The 12,639-nt window shown below is 48.7% G+C and overlaps 1 protein-coding gene across 1 annotated transcript in view; it reads right to left on the minus strand.

Annotated features, from left to right (window-relative positions):
- Spata21 (spermatogenesis associated 21) overlaps positions 1-12,628 on the minus strand; it is a 33,995-nt gene extending 21,367 nt beyond the window's left edge. The window contains exons 1-7 of the mRNA XM_027399903.2: positions 12,418-12,628; positions 10,017-10,171; positions 9,290-9,423; positions 7,717-7,882; positions 5,473-5,621; positions 2,945-3,122; positions 853-1,124 (exon numbers count right to left, since the gene is read on the minus strand). Of these exons, the coding sequence (XP_027255704.1) occupies positions 853-1,124; positions 2,945-3,122; positions 5,473-5,621; positions 7,717-7,842 (725 nt within the window). The 5' untranslated portion in view covers positions 7,843-7,882; positions 9,290-9,423; positions 10,017-10,171; positions 12,418-12,628. The remainder of the gene's footprint in view (positions 1-852; positions 1,125-2,944; positions 3,123-5,472; positions 5,622-7,716; positions 7,883-9,289; positions 9,424-10,016; positions 10,172-12,417) is intronic.
- Positions 12,629-12,639: the final 11 nt, after the last annotated feature.

Raw genomic sequence — 12,639 nt, forward strand, 5'->3', positions numbered from 1 at the left:
GTCTCGAACTCACAGAGATCCCCCTGCCTCTGCCTCCCGAGTGCTGGGATTATAGGCGTGCGCCACCAATGCCCGGCGTTTTGTTTTGTTTTGTTTTGTGTTTTGTTTTTAAACTTTATTTGTTGGGCCGGGCATGGTGGTGCACACCTTTAATCCCAGCATGTGGGAGGCAGAGGCTGGCAGATCTCTATGAGTTCAAGACTATCCTGGTCTACAGGGAGAGTTCCAAGACAGCCAGGGCTACGCAAAGAAACCCTGCCTTGAAAAAAAAATTACATCTATTTATTCATGTTGTGTTAGCACGCATGTGGAGTCAGAGGACAGTGTGGAATCAGTGAGTCTGTGGGGTGTCAATCTCAGGTCACTTTTCCCTGCTGAGCCATCTCACTGCCCCATAACTTGTCATTGTGTGTGTGTGTGTGTACATCCACAGCACAAGTATGGGGGCCAGAGGACAACTTGTACAAATCGCTTCCCTCCTTCCATTCAGTCAGTCCCTGGGGGATTGAACTTAAGTCTTCAGGTTAGCGGCAAGCACCTTTACCCACTGAACCATCTCCTCAGCCTCCATGTTGTGTTGAGACATGGCTTCTCATTGGCCTGGAACTGGCTAGGATAGCTGGCCATCATGGTCCCAGGATCCATCAGCCTGTTGCCATCTCTCTAGTGCTGGGATTACAAGCGTGTGCCTCTGTGCCCAGCTTTTTACCTGGGGAATTAATCTCAGGTCCTTGTGCTTGAGAGTGAGCCCTTTACCAACGGAGCCAGCTCCCTGGCCCCATCTCCAGTATTGCTTAGCCGCAGAGCCACCCGCAGCGAGCAGGGCAGAAGTGACCCTGGAGGATGACTTACCCCTCTTTGTGTGTTCGAGGTCCTGGTGCAGTTGGCAAGGTGGGAGGGGCCTTCTTTTCCTCTACAGTTGCCTTGGGTTTGGGAGCCACTGCCACGTGGAGGCTGTCCTTGTGTGTCCGTGAGCTGGGCGTTGGCATGGGCTCCTGCAGCTTGACCTGTAGTAGGTGTGCTTCAGGGGGGTGGTCACCCTTAGGTGGCTGACTCTTGCTGTCCGAGGTGCATGGTTTTTCCACACGATGATCTGTGTTTCCCTGAGTGGGGAGAGCCAGAGTCTGGGAAATGAAGAAGATGGCCTTAGAAGAGCTGCTTCTGACTTCCGGAGGGGAGTTTCAAAGGACAGGCTTCCACATACTTCTATTAAATGTATATTATTTTTTTATAAAAGTTTTTTGGGGGTGAGGAGGGTTTTAAGACAGAGTTTCTCTGTGTAGCCCTGGCTGTCCTGGAACTCACTCTGTAGACCAGGCTGGCCTCAAACTCAGAGATCCACCTGCTTCTGCCCATTAAAGGTGTGCGCCACCACCGCCTGGCCTAAAGAGGTACTTTTATTTACGTGTATATGTATGTGCACTTGGAGGTCAGAAAAAGACATTGGATCCTATACAGGTGGTTGTGAGTCACCATGTGGGGTGCTGGGAACTGAACTCCAGTCCTCTGGAAGAGCAGCCAGTGCTCTTAACTTCTGAGCCATCTCTCCAGCCCCTGATTTTATACATACGTATAGGTGTCTATGTATTTTGTATTATAACACACACACACACACACACACACATATATATATGCATAATATGTATTTTGTTGTTTTTTGTTTTGTTCTTCCTTTGAGAAAGGGTCTCTCTATGTAGCCCTAACTGTCCTGATACTCGCTCTGGAGACCAGGCTGGCCTCAAACTCAGAGATCCACCTGCCTCTGCCTCCCAAGTGCAGGGATTAAAGGCGTGCACTATCATCACCTGGTGAGACCCTGACTTTAAAAAAACAAACAAAAGGGATTGGGGATTTAGCTCAGTAGTAGAGTGCTTGCCTTGCAAGCACAAGGCCCTGGGTTCAGTTCTCAGCTCTGAAAATAGAAGAAGAAGAAAAAAAAAGAAAGAAAAAAGATGATGCTGATTTGGGGCTAGGCTTCACTCTGAAGAAAAACCAAGAATACACCCCTTTAATCCCAGCACTCAGGAGGTTGAGGCAAGGCAGGTAGGTATCTGTGAGTCTAAGACCAATCTGGTCTACAGAGCGAGTTCCAGGACAGCTACACAGAGAAACCCTGTCTTAGAAAAAAGAAAAGAGGGCTGGGCGTTGGTGGCACACGCTTTTAATCCCAGCACTCGGGAGGCAGTGGCAGGGGGATCTCTGTGAATTCGGGGCCAGCCTGGTCTCCAGAGCGAGTGCCAGGATAGGCTCCAAAGCTACACAGAGAAACCCTGTCTCGAAAAACCAAAAAGAAAAAAGAAAAAACAGAAAAAAAAAGAAAAAAGAAAAGAAAAACTAAGAATGTTGTATTGGACTGGGTGGTGGTGGCACACACATTTAATCCCAGCACTAAGGAGGCAGAGGTGGGTGGGTCTCTGTGAGTTCGAGGCCAGCCTGGTCTACAGAGTGAGTTCCAGGACAAGCTCCAAAGCTACACAGAGAAACGCTGTCTCGAAAAACCAAAAAAAAGTTGGGCTATGTTACATTATTTTTTGTAAATGAATGTAGAGATGAGAAAAATAAGGAAATAAAGAGTCTGTTCCAATGAAACTCTTTGGAAAGGCCAGCATGCCTTGCAAAGGCTCAGTTACCATAGGGTGGGAGGTATCACAGCGACCCTCCTAAACTCAGCACCTCCCAGCATCATCTGTCACACAACCCTTGCTTGCCCCTGGCCCTGTCCCCAAGACACCCAGAGGGCCTCTCTGTAAACAAGACCTGAAGAACACTTTGATTCCACCTCCTAGAATCACCCATGACACAGGGAGACTAAGTGTCTGCCAGCTCCAGTACACAGCCTCCAGCAAACACGGGCACAGGCACATCTGTTTTGGGGACACAGGAGACCCCTTTTCCCTCACCCCACATGGTGCCCAGGCCCCTTTTCCTGATCTCCCAGGGTTACCTGGTAGCTCTCAGTGGGATGAATGTTTTTGGCCTCGGCGCTCTGCCATCTCTCCTGTTGATCCTTGGTTGGCCAGGGCTGCTCTTCAGAGGTCACACACTCCCCACCAGGCTGGGCTTGTGCCTGGCCAGCTTGCAGATCCCTTGGCCCTTCCTTTGTTGCCAAAGATGACTGATTCCTTACAGAAAAAACAGACAACAAACACTTCACCTTCAGCCTGGGTGCTGCTCTCCCAGAACACCTGTCCAGGACTAGGCATATTAGGGGTGCATACTTATTGCCTAGGAGAATAAATGAAGGACTGATACATACACCAAGTCTCAGGCACCTTGATGGGAAGGTTGAGGTGGTTAGAGTCTAACCCTTCTAGTGTTGACTTTTTTTTTTTTTTTCAGAACTAGAAGGGGTGCTGGTGGTGCACACCTGTAACCTCAGGACTAAGGAGGCAGAGACGGGATGTCAGGAGTTGAAGATCAGTCTTAGCCTCAGAGTAAGTTCAAAGCCAGCCTGGGCTGCATGGGATCCTGTGTTGGCTCTCTCACTACTAGAAGGGGGAGAGAGGAAAGAGGAAGAAGGGAGGGGAAGAGGGGGGTGAGAAAGAGGGCTAGAGGAGAAGGGGTCTTCGTGTTGGGCTGGGATATAGTTTATTGGTATAATAGTTGCCTGGCATGTACAAGGCCCTGGGTTCAGTTGCCAGTAAAATACACACACACACACACACACACACACACACACACACACACACACACCACACACACACACACACACACACACACACACACACACACTAGAACAATCAGGAAGAAGTGGGATTCAGGAAGGGTGAGAGACTGGGGCCAGGGTCGTAAAGTTAAAGCTGTCATGTCTGTGCAGCTCTAGTCTGTAATCTGAGTTTCTCTTCCTAACCAACCACTTCACTCTCTCTGTTCCTTCCTTAGACAGGGTTCTGCTCTGTCGCCTAGGCTGGCCTCAAGCTACTAGCCCTCCTTCTTGAGCGGTTCTGTGCTGGGGTCACAGGTGCATGCCACCGCCTGCCTGGGGCTTCATTAAATGGCTGTCTTGACAAGACTTCATATTCTCCATATTCATAGTTCATAATCCACAAGCTAAAAAGCCTTCATAAACACACTTTCCTGTTTAGTGAACATTAGTGTATGTTCATTTTAACGGGTTTCATTATGACATCTATACATGGATATAAAATATTTTCATGATATTCCCTCCCCCCTCATTATCTTCTCTTGCCCCTTCCACCCTCTCGTCCTGGCTCATCTCCTTTCATTTCCTATCTGTTGTTGTTGTTGTTGCTGTTGTTGTTGTTTATAAAGGAATGAGTTTCATGAAACTTCCAGCAGGAGCTCAAGTGACACATGGGTGCCTCAGCGTCAGCTGAAGGAATATTCTCCCTCCCCAGCAACCATGGACTGCCCAACATCCTCAGGAGGGGTGAGCCTCTTGAGTGCTTCCTTTCACTTTTGAGTGCGTATATAAAGCTCCGCGTCATGGATGAGTGTGGTGGCGCACACCTTTAGTCCTGGCGCTTGAGAGGCAGAGGAGGCAGGTGGATCTCTGTGAGTTCGAAGCCAGCCTGTTCTACAGAGTGAGTTCCAGGACAGCCAGGGCTACAAGGAGAAACCCTGTGTCAGAGAGAGAGAGAGAGAGAGAGAGAGAGAGAGAGAGAGAGAGAGAGAGAGAGAGAGAGAGAGAGAGAGAGAGAGAGAGAGAGAGATGAGTGTTTGGGCTGCATGTATGTATATACAACATGTGTGTGCAGAGCCCATGGAGGCCAGAAGAGGGCACTGATCTCGTGGAGATGGAGCTATATGAGGTTGTGAGCCACCATGTGGTTGCTGGGAACTGAACCCTGGTCCTCTGGAAGAGCAGCCAGTGCTCTTAACCACTGAGCCATCTCTCCAGTCTAAATTAAATTAATCTTTAACACAATTTTGTAGGACCATGAAGATGGCTCAGCAGCTGAAGTGCGTCCCTACTGACTCTTGACATCCTCCACCTGAGTTCTAACCCCAGGACTTACCTGGTGGAAGAAAAGAGTCAATTCCTCCTGTTAGAGGATCACTGATCTCCACAGCAGCACCACACAGATAAATGAATGTAACTTTTTTTTTTTTTTTTTTTGGTTTTTCGAGACAGGGTTTCTCTGTGGCTTTGAAGGCTGTCCTGGAACTAGCTCTTGTAGCCCAGGCTGGTCTCGAACTCACAGAGATCTGCCTGCCTCTGCCTCCCAAGTGCTGGGACTAAAGGCATGCGCCACCAACGCCCAGCTCTGAATGTAACTTTTTACATTAGTTTGATTGGTGCTCTGAACTGGGTCAAGATTACAGATCAGTGAGGGAACATTTGTCAAGCTAGCATCTTCAAGGTCCTGGGTTTGATCCTCAGCAGGGTTGGGTAGAGGTAGGAAGAAGGGGAGAAGCATGGATGCTGCAGTCGCTAGATCTGCCTTATCCTGGAAGCTCTCAGTTCTCTGATTCAGGCTCCTCTTTTCTGGGAAATCCCCCACTACTCACTCTGCTCTTGAGAAGGGCCTCTGCTCCCGGGTTTCAGGCTCCCCTGACCCCTCGTGGGATGATCTTCTGTGTCTGAGCTCTCTCTCTGATCCACTGGGAACTACAGGATGCTTTCTGCTGTCATTTTCCTTGGCATCCGCAAGCCCAGCCTGAAATAGAGATGTACCTGGGCTGGCTCAAGGGCTGACCTTGAGCCAGGTGCTGGGGCCTTTCTCCTGTTCCTCCTTGCCCATCCTCTTGTGTTTGCCTATGTCAGGGAGGTGCTAGAGAGAGGGGAAGAGAAAGACCAGGCAGGGCCTGGAGGTAGGTGGTGGACCTGGCCCCGCTGCTTAGCATTAGGAACTCTGGCATAAAACTGGAGACCAACTAGAATCTAAACCAAAGGATTATGTTGAGGACTGTTTGAAAGAATGCCAGTGGGCAAGAAGTGATGCCTTCCACACAGTACCATCATCCCATTGCCCAGATGCTTTACGTTTTAGTTTTTATTTTTTTGCTTTGTTGTGTTTTTTGACAGGGTTTCTCTGTGTAGCCTTGGCTGGCTGTCCTGGAACTTGCTCTGTAGACCAGGCTGGCCATGAATTCTGCTGGGATTAGAGACATGTGCTATCACTGCCCAGCATTTTTTTTTTTTTTTTTTTTTTAGTTTTTTGAGATAATTGTTGTGGTATATAGCCTAGGCTGATTTTGAATCTGAAATCTTTCTGCATCAGCCTGAATCCTGAGGCAACAGGTATGTTCCACCATGGTCCACCCCTGGAGTTCTGATTTTTAATCTCCATCTTGGCCATCGGTTTCCAGTAGGGTGGACCTTAAGCCAACATATCGCCTAGTCTCAGAGGTCAGCAAATACCATGTAGCTCATTAACTAATGGATGAAGTTAAAAAAAAATTTGCCAGGCATTGGTGGCACATACCTTTATTCCCAGCACTCGGGAAGCAGAGGCAGGTGGATCTCTGTGAGTTTGAGGCTAGCCTGTGTTGGGAGATGTTGGGCCCCAGCCCCCACAGGGTCTCCGTGAGTTGATAACCACAGATGCATCCTGTTTTCTAGTCCTGGATTACAGCCCTGGCTGTACCCCACTGGCATAAAAAAACACAAGCTCTTACACCTGGGGTTTTTCCACTGTGCTGTAAGTCTGAATATAAGGCTGCTCCCTCCCTGCAAAAAACACAAGTGACTGGACAGGTTGGTTTTTAATTAAAATCTCCAGGCTTTCTCCCGATTCTCAGACTTACTCGTGGGGTGGATGCCACAAATGGAGGTTCCATTAGACTTAGTCGTGGTGCAGGCACCACAAGCCTGGTCTACAGAGAGAGAGTTCCAGAACAACCTTCAAAGCTACAGAGAAACCCTGTCTCAAAATTCTAAAACAAACTTTGTTTTATATGCATTGGTGTGTATACAGCCTGCATGTATGTCTGTGTGAGGGTGTCAAATACCTTGGAACTGGAGTTACAGACAATTGTGAGCTGTAGGTGCTGGGAATTGAACCTGGGTCCTCTGGAAGAGCAGTCAGTGCTCTTAACCACTGAGCCATCTCACCAGCCCCATGGATGATTTTTTTTAAACAGAAGATTCTGGTGGGAGCCAACTCTAGTGGGCACCTACCACCAGACAGGGCCTCAACACACGTAATCCAGGTAAATCCTTACCATGACACACACACAAAAGTATGAAAGGGGTACAGACATGCCCTGTGGGATTGGGACCAATGTCTGCTTGTTGAGAAAATGAGTGGGAGGTGGTAAAGAAGGCCTTGAATGTTTGTCCAGCTTTCCTTTAAAAGACTACTTGTCTGTGAGTTCGAGGCCAGCCTGGTCTTCAAAGAGAGGTCCAGGACAGTCTCTAAACCTTCAGAGAAACCCTGTCTCAAAAAACAAAACAAAACAACAAAAAAAGACTACTTGTCTGTAGGCGGTGGGTCCTTCTGGGTTAGAGCATGCTTGGGTGGCAGGTGACAGGTATCCACAGAGGTGGACTTGTGGTCAGCCGTGGTTGTCAACTCGACTAGATTAAGAAATGCCTGGGGGTTGGATGGGGTGCTTCATGTCTTTGATCCCAACAGTCAGGAAGCAGAGGCAGGTGGATTTCTGTGTTCAAGGCCAGCCTGGTCCACAGAGAGATAGCCAGGGCTACACGGAGAAACTGTGTCTTGAAAAATACAGCAAAAAAAGGGTGACAGGAGAGAAGAGACCAGTGCTAGGGATGGCAATCATAACTGGAAGTGAAGGCCCACCTACCTGAGTGACTGACACAGTGGGCTCCAAATCAGTCTTCTTTTTGGTGGAACTCAGGCCAGTACTTGATTGGACTGCTGGAGCCTCCTCCTTGTTCTCTGGGTGTGTCTGGGTATTTCTGTTTTCCATTGTTCTGGAGACAGCAAGATTCCCAAGACAGTGGCATCAGCTGCTGTTGCCAAGCAGAGATCCAGTCAAGCTCCTACCAGGCCTGAGACCCCATTGCTGCATCTGTGCCACACCTGAAGCCTGGGATGATCAGGCTGTCAAGGAGCCTGAACTTAACCAGGAGCCAGGCCTATGTAGCAAGAGCTCACCAGACTCTTTAATTTTCACAATGAGCCAAGGACAAGGCCCAGGAAACTCAGGAAACATGTCTAAAGGTCTAGAGTAGGCTCGGACCTATGCCTGGTGCAAACCATCAGATCTTTGCCTTTTCCCCACAGGGCAATCCTGCTCCATCCTCAAGCCTGCTAGGTATCTAGAGGAAATGGAATGCTGTCCTCATCAAAACAAAATATACAGTGTCTTGCAAGACATCGCAGAGCCTTTAAAACACTTGTGAACATTTAAAAGAGAGCCCATGAGGGGCTGGGGTGTAGTTAATTTTTAGTGTGCTTGCCTAGCCTACACAAGCACCTCCCAAAACCAGGTGTAGTGGTCCAGGCCTGAGTTCAGGAAATGGAGGCAGGGGGAATCAAGAGGTCAAGGTCATCCTTGGCTGCTTCATGATTTTGAGGCTAGCCTGGGCTACAATGAGATGAGAGGAGAGGAGAAACAGAGACAGAGACAGACAGAGAGAGCATGCACCCATAATGTTATTGCTGTTTCAATGAAAACCCCATTTTGTGGTGGGTGGGTTCAAGACAGGGTTTCTCTGTAGCTTTGGAGGCTGTCCTGGAACTCTCTCTGTAGACCAGTTTGATTGTGAACTCACAGAGACCTGCCTGCCTCTGCCTCCCAAGTGCTGGGATCAAAGGTATTTGCCACCACCACCTGACAGATCTATTCATTTATATATACGTGTGTGTGTGTGTGTGTGTGTGTGTGTGTGTGTGTGTGTGTGTGTATACCTGTTTGAGTTTGTGTTCACCATGTGCATACAGGCGTGTGTGTGTATGTGTGTGTGTGTGTGTGTGTGTGTGTGTGTGTGTGTGTGTGTGTGTATACCTGTGTGAGTTTGTGTTCACCATGTGCATACAGGCTCCCAGAGAGGGCAAAGGGGGTCAGATCTTCCTAGAACTGGAATTACAGGTGGTTGTGGCATCATGTGGATGCTGAGAAGTGTATCTAGCTTCTCTGCCAGAAGACACAGTTCTCTAACCACTGAGCCATCTCTCTGAACCCCCCCCCCCCATACTCCCCCTTTAACAAACAAAACAGGGGTTTTGGTAACTGAACTCAAATTCTCATGCTTACAAAGCAAGCAGTTTACTGATTGAGCCTTCTCCCCAGCCCAAGCTCCTTTAGGGCAACATCAGCATTGTTTCTATGGCAACATCTTGGCTGCTTCTCACATTCACTAGTTCTCAGGTCAATGCCCCCATCTCCAAACCCTCCAGGGAGAGCCTGTGACCTGGAGGATCTCGGAGACTTTCCCCTTCTAAGCCACAGCAGGCCAGCTACTTTCCATGGAATGAGTTCCTCGCTGCTGGAAGTTGTTAAGTTGGAGTCTCTTCACTGCCCTGTGCGGTATAGACTCAGCCCTTTCTGTTGTAGAGAAAATAAGACAGTAGTTCAGACAGTAGCTCAGAGTCGCCCAATGTCTTGCCCAATACCACAAGACTCATCTCCAAGGAACTGGATTAAAACCCAGATCTGTTCAACTCCCCAGATGGCACTCCTCACAGGGTTGTCCAGCCTCTTGAAAGCATGGGCCCCTTATTTATCATTTAAGGGCAATCACATGTACCACTTATGTGCCAGGCCTTGGGGACACCCTGGTGCCCCCCCCCCCCCCAGGGAGACAGATAATTTCTGCTGACCCAGAACCCAGATTTCTCCTCTTGTGCCGCCAAACCCCTTCTGTTATCTTGCCTACCTTCCCACAGTGAGCCAGACCCTGGACTCCAGCTCCTATGTGACCCAGGTGGGATATGCCAGCTCCTATGCAACCCAGGCTCTCAAATGGCACAAGATGTTGTGGCTGTGGCTAAGCTTCCCTTTCTTCCCCTGCGTTTTGTCACTCCCCCCCACCTCTTTCCCATCAAGGCTCCCCTAAGCATCCCCTCCTCCCTGGAGCCGTCCTGCTCCAGAGGGGGCTGACCCTTCTGGGAACAATCTCCTCAGGTCCCGAGACACACCTGTCTTTGTTCACTGTCTCCATCTCAACCCCGGAATCCTCAGGTCTCAGTGTTCTACAAAGCACAGTTTTAAGGGAACAGAAGCCTCCCAGGAAGACCAGGCCCATCTGGAGCTAGTTGACAGATGAGACGAGGAGAAGACTCCAGTGGCAGACCTGGGGTGGGGTACCAAAGACAGGCTTCACCCTCCCTTCATAGTACCTGACCCCATTTTTTTTAGAAACTTTCTGTGAGCTGTACTTCACATACTCCACAGTATGATTACTGAAGTCCACCCACTGGGCTGGCAAGATGGCTCAGTGTGTTGTCAGACATACACACTAAATAAAATATAACACACACACACACACACACCACACACACACACACACACACACACACACACACACACACACACTTAAAGAAAGCCCACTTGTCATTTAGTGGCTATTAGCACAGTCACTGGGTTGGGTTCCCAGTTTTACATCATGACATTTATCTCAGCCCATAAAGGAATCCCGAATGCCTTGGCCATCATCATCAGCCTTCCTGCTAGACTCCAGCCCTTGGCAATGATCTTTTTGGTGAACTTGCTGTTCTAGGATTTCTCCAGAAACGTGCTCAAACAACTTAGTGTTCTCATGGTTTATCTATGTGATGGCAAGCATCCACAGCTTCCTTTTTTTTTTTTTTTTTTTTTTTTTTTTTTTTTTTTTCAAGACAGGGTTTCTCTGTGTAGCTTTGGAGTCTGTCCTGGCACTCGCTCTGGAGACCAGGCTGGCCTCGAACTCACAGAGATCCACTTGCCTCTGCCTCCCGAGTGCTGGAATTAAAGGCGTGCGCCACCAACGCCCGGCTATGAAGCTTCCTTTTAAAAAAGATTTATTTTTAAGGTGTGTGTGTGTGTTTGTATGTGTCTTTCTTTGGGGGCTGGTTGGTAGCACAAAAAAAAAAAAAGAAAGAAAAAAAAAAAGAAAAAAAAAAGCCTGGTACAAAAAAAAGGGGGGGGGGAGCCCCACAGGGATTAAATGTGTGTGCCACCACCGCTGGTTTTTGGTGACTGTCTCAGTAAGTGTTCTATTGCTGTGAAGAGACACCATGGCCACAGCAACTCTTACAAAAAGAAATCATTTAGTTGGGGCTGGCTTACGGTTTCAGAAATTTAGTGCATTTTCATCATGGTGGGAGGCATGGTGGCATGCAGGCAGACACGGTGCTGGAGAAGTAGTTGAAAGTTATACAGTTGGATCTGCAGGTTTCGGGAAGAGAGAGCCACTTACTCTGGCTTTGGCTTTTGAAACCCCAAAGCCCACCCCCAATAATTCACTTTCACAAATAAGGCCACACCTCCTAGATCCTCTCAAGTGGCACCACTCTCTAATGGCCAAGCTTTCCAATATCTGAGCCTATCAGGGCCATGGTCACTCAAATCACCACAGTGATGAAAAAATAGCTATAAACTAAGGTATTTCTCAAACCATTGGTGGAGACATCAGGCAGGTGGGTCACAATAAAGCAGGGAAGTGTCAGTTATTGGCCTCAGATGCTATTTGATGACATTCTCAGCCTTTTCATTGGTGTACATACCAAAAGGATTTATCTAATAGTCACATTCAGAGGTAGGTACTAAATGACTACTTAGAGGGTCAAGATAGCCCCAAACCAATGTGGTTCTCAATTTGTAATAATCCAGTTTTTCTTTTCTTTTCTTTCTTTCTTTTTTTTTTTGAGACGGGGGTTTCTCTGTGTAGCTTTGGAACCAGTCCTGGAACTCGCTCTGTAGATCAGCCTAGCCTCAAAGTCACAGAGATCGACCTGCCTCTCAGATAATCCAGTTTTTCCACAACCAATTAACCTCATATAATGTTTCACACAGGCGTGGCTTTACCCCAAGTACGGTGATTTGAATGTCTCCCCTTAGGCTGATATATTTGTATACTTGAACTTGTCCCCACTTGAATTGTTTGGAAGGATAGGAGGTGTATCCTTGTTTGAGGTGGGTAATGGGAAAAGGGCTTTGAGCGCCCCACCTCCTGTGGTCCACGCCGCCCGCCAGGATCATGATATAAAGCTCTCAGCGCCTTCTCCAGCACCATGCTTGTCCAGTGCAACCGTGCTCCCCACCATGATCATAACGGACCAAGCCTCTGGAACTGTAAGTGAGCTCCAATGACATGCTTTCTTTAGTTTCCTTGGTCACAGCAATACAACAGTGAGTGATTAAAACACCCAGGAATTTTTAGTTCACAACTTTGATTTCAATTCCTGTTGAGCTAAGCCGCTGGGGTCTTGAGCACATAGTAGCTTATAAAAAGTACAGAGGGTGGTGGAGCGGGATTTCTCCCGAAGCCTCTGAGAACCTTGTGGGGTTAGCAGGGAGGAGGACATTCCGCTGAGAGCATGCACTTGCCCCTGCGCGTACCGGGGCTGGAGCCTCGAGGGGCAGGCTGCTGAGAAGGCACAGTTTAGCCTGCCCACCGGCCCGGCCCAGATTCCGGATTAGGAGCTCGTCTGCACCTCTGGCTTTTCAGGGCTCGCAGCATCGGGCATCTCTCCTCATGTTCTGATCCGAGACGTCCGGCAGAGGGCACTCGACGAGGAGCAACGGGAGGCCGGGAGCCGCGGCTCCAGACGGGGCTGGGGC

This window comes from Cricetulus griseus, chromosome 2 (assembly GCF_003668045.3).
Source record: "Cricetulus griseus strain 17A/GY chromosome 2, alternate assembly CriGri-PICRH-1.0, whole genome shotgun sequence".
Taxonomy (NCBI): Eukaryota; Metazoa; Chordata; class Mammalia; order Rodentia; family Cricetidae; genus Cricetulus; species Cricetulus griseus.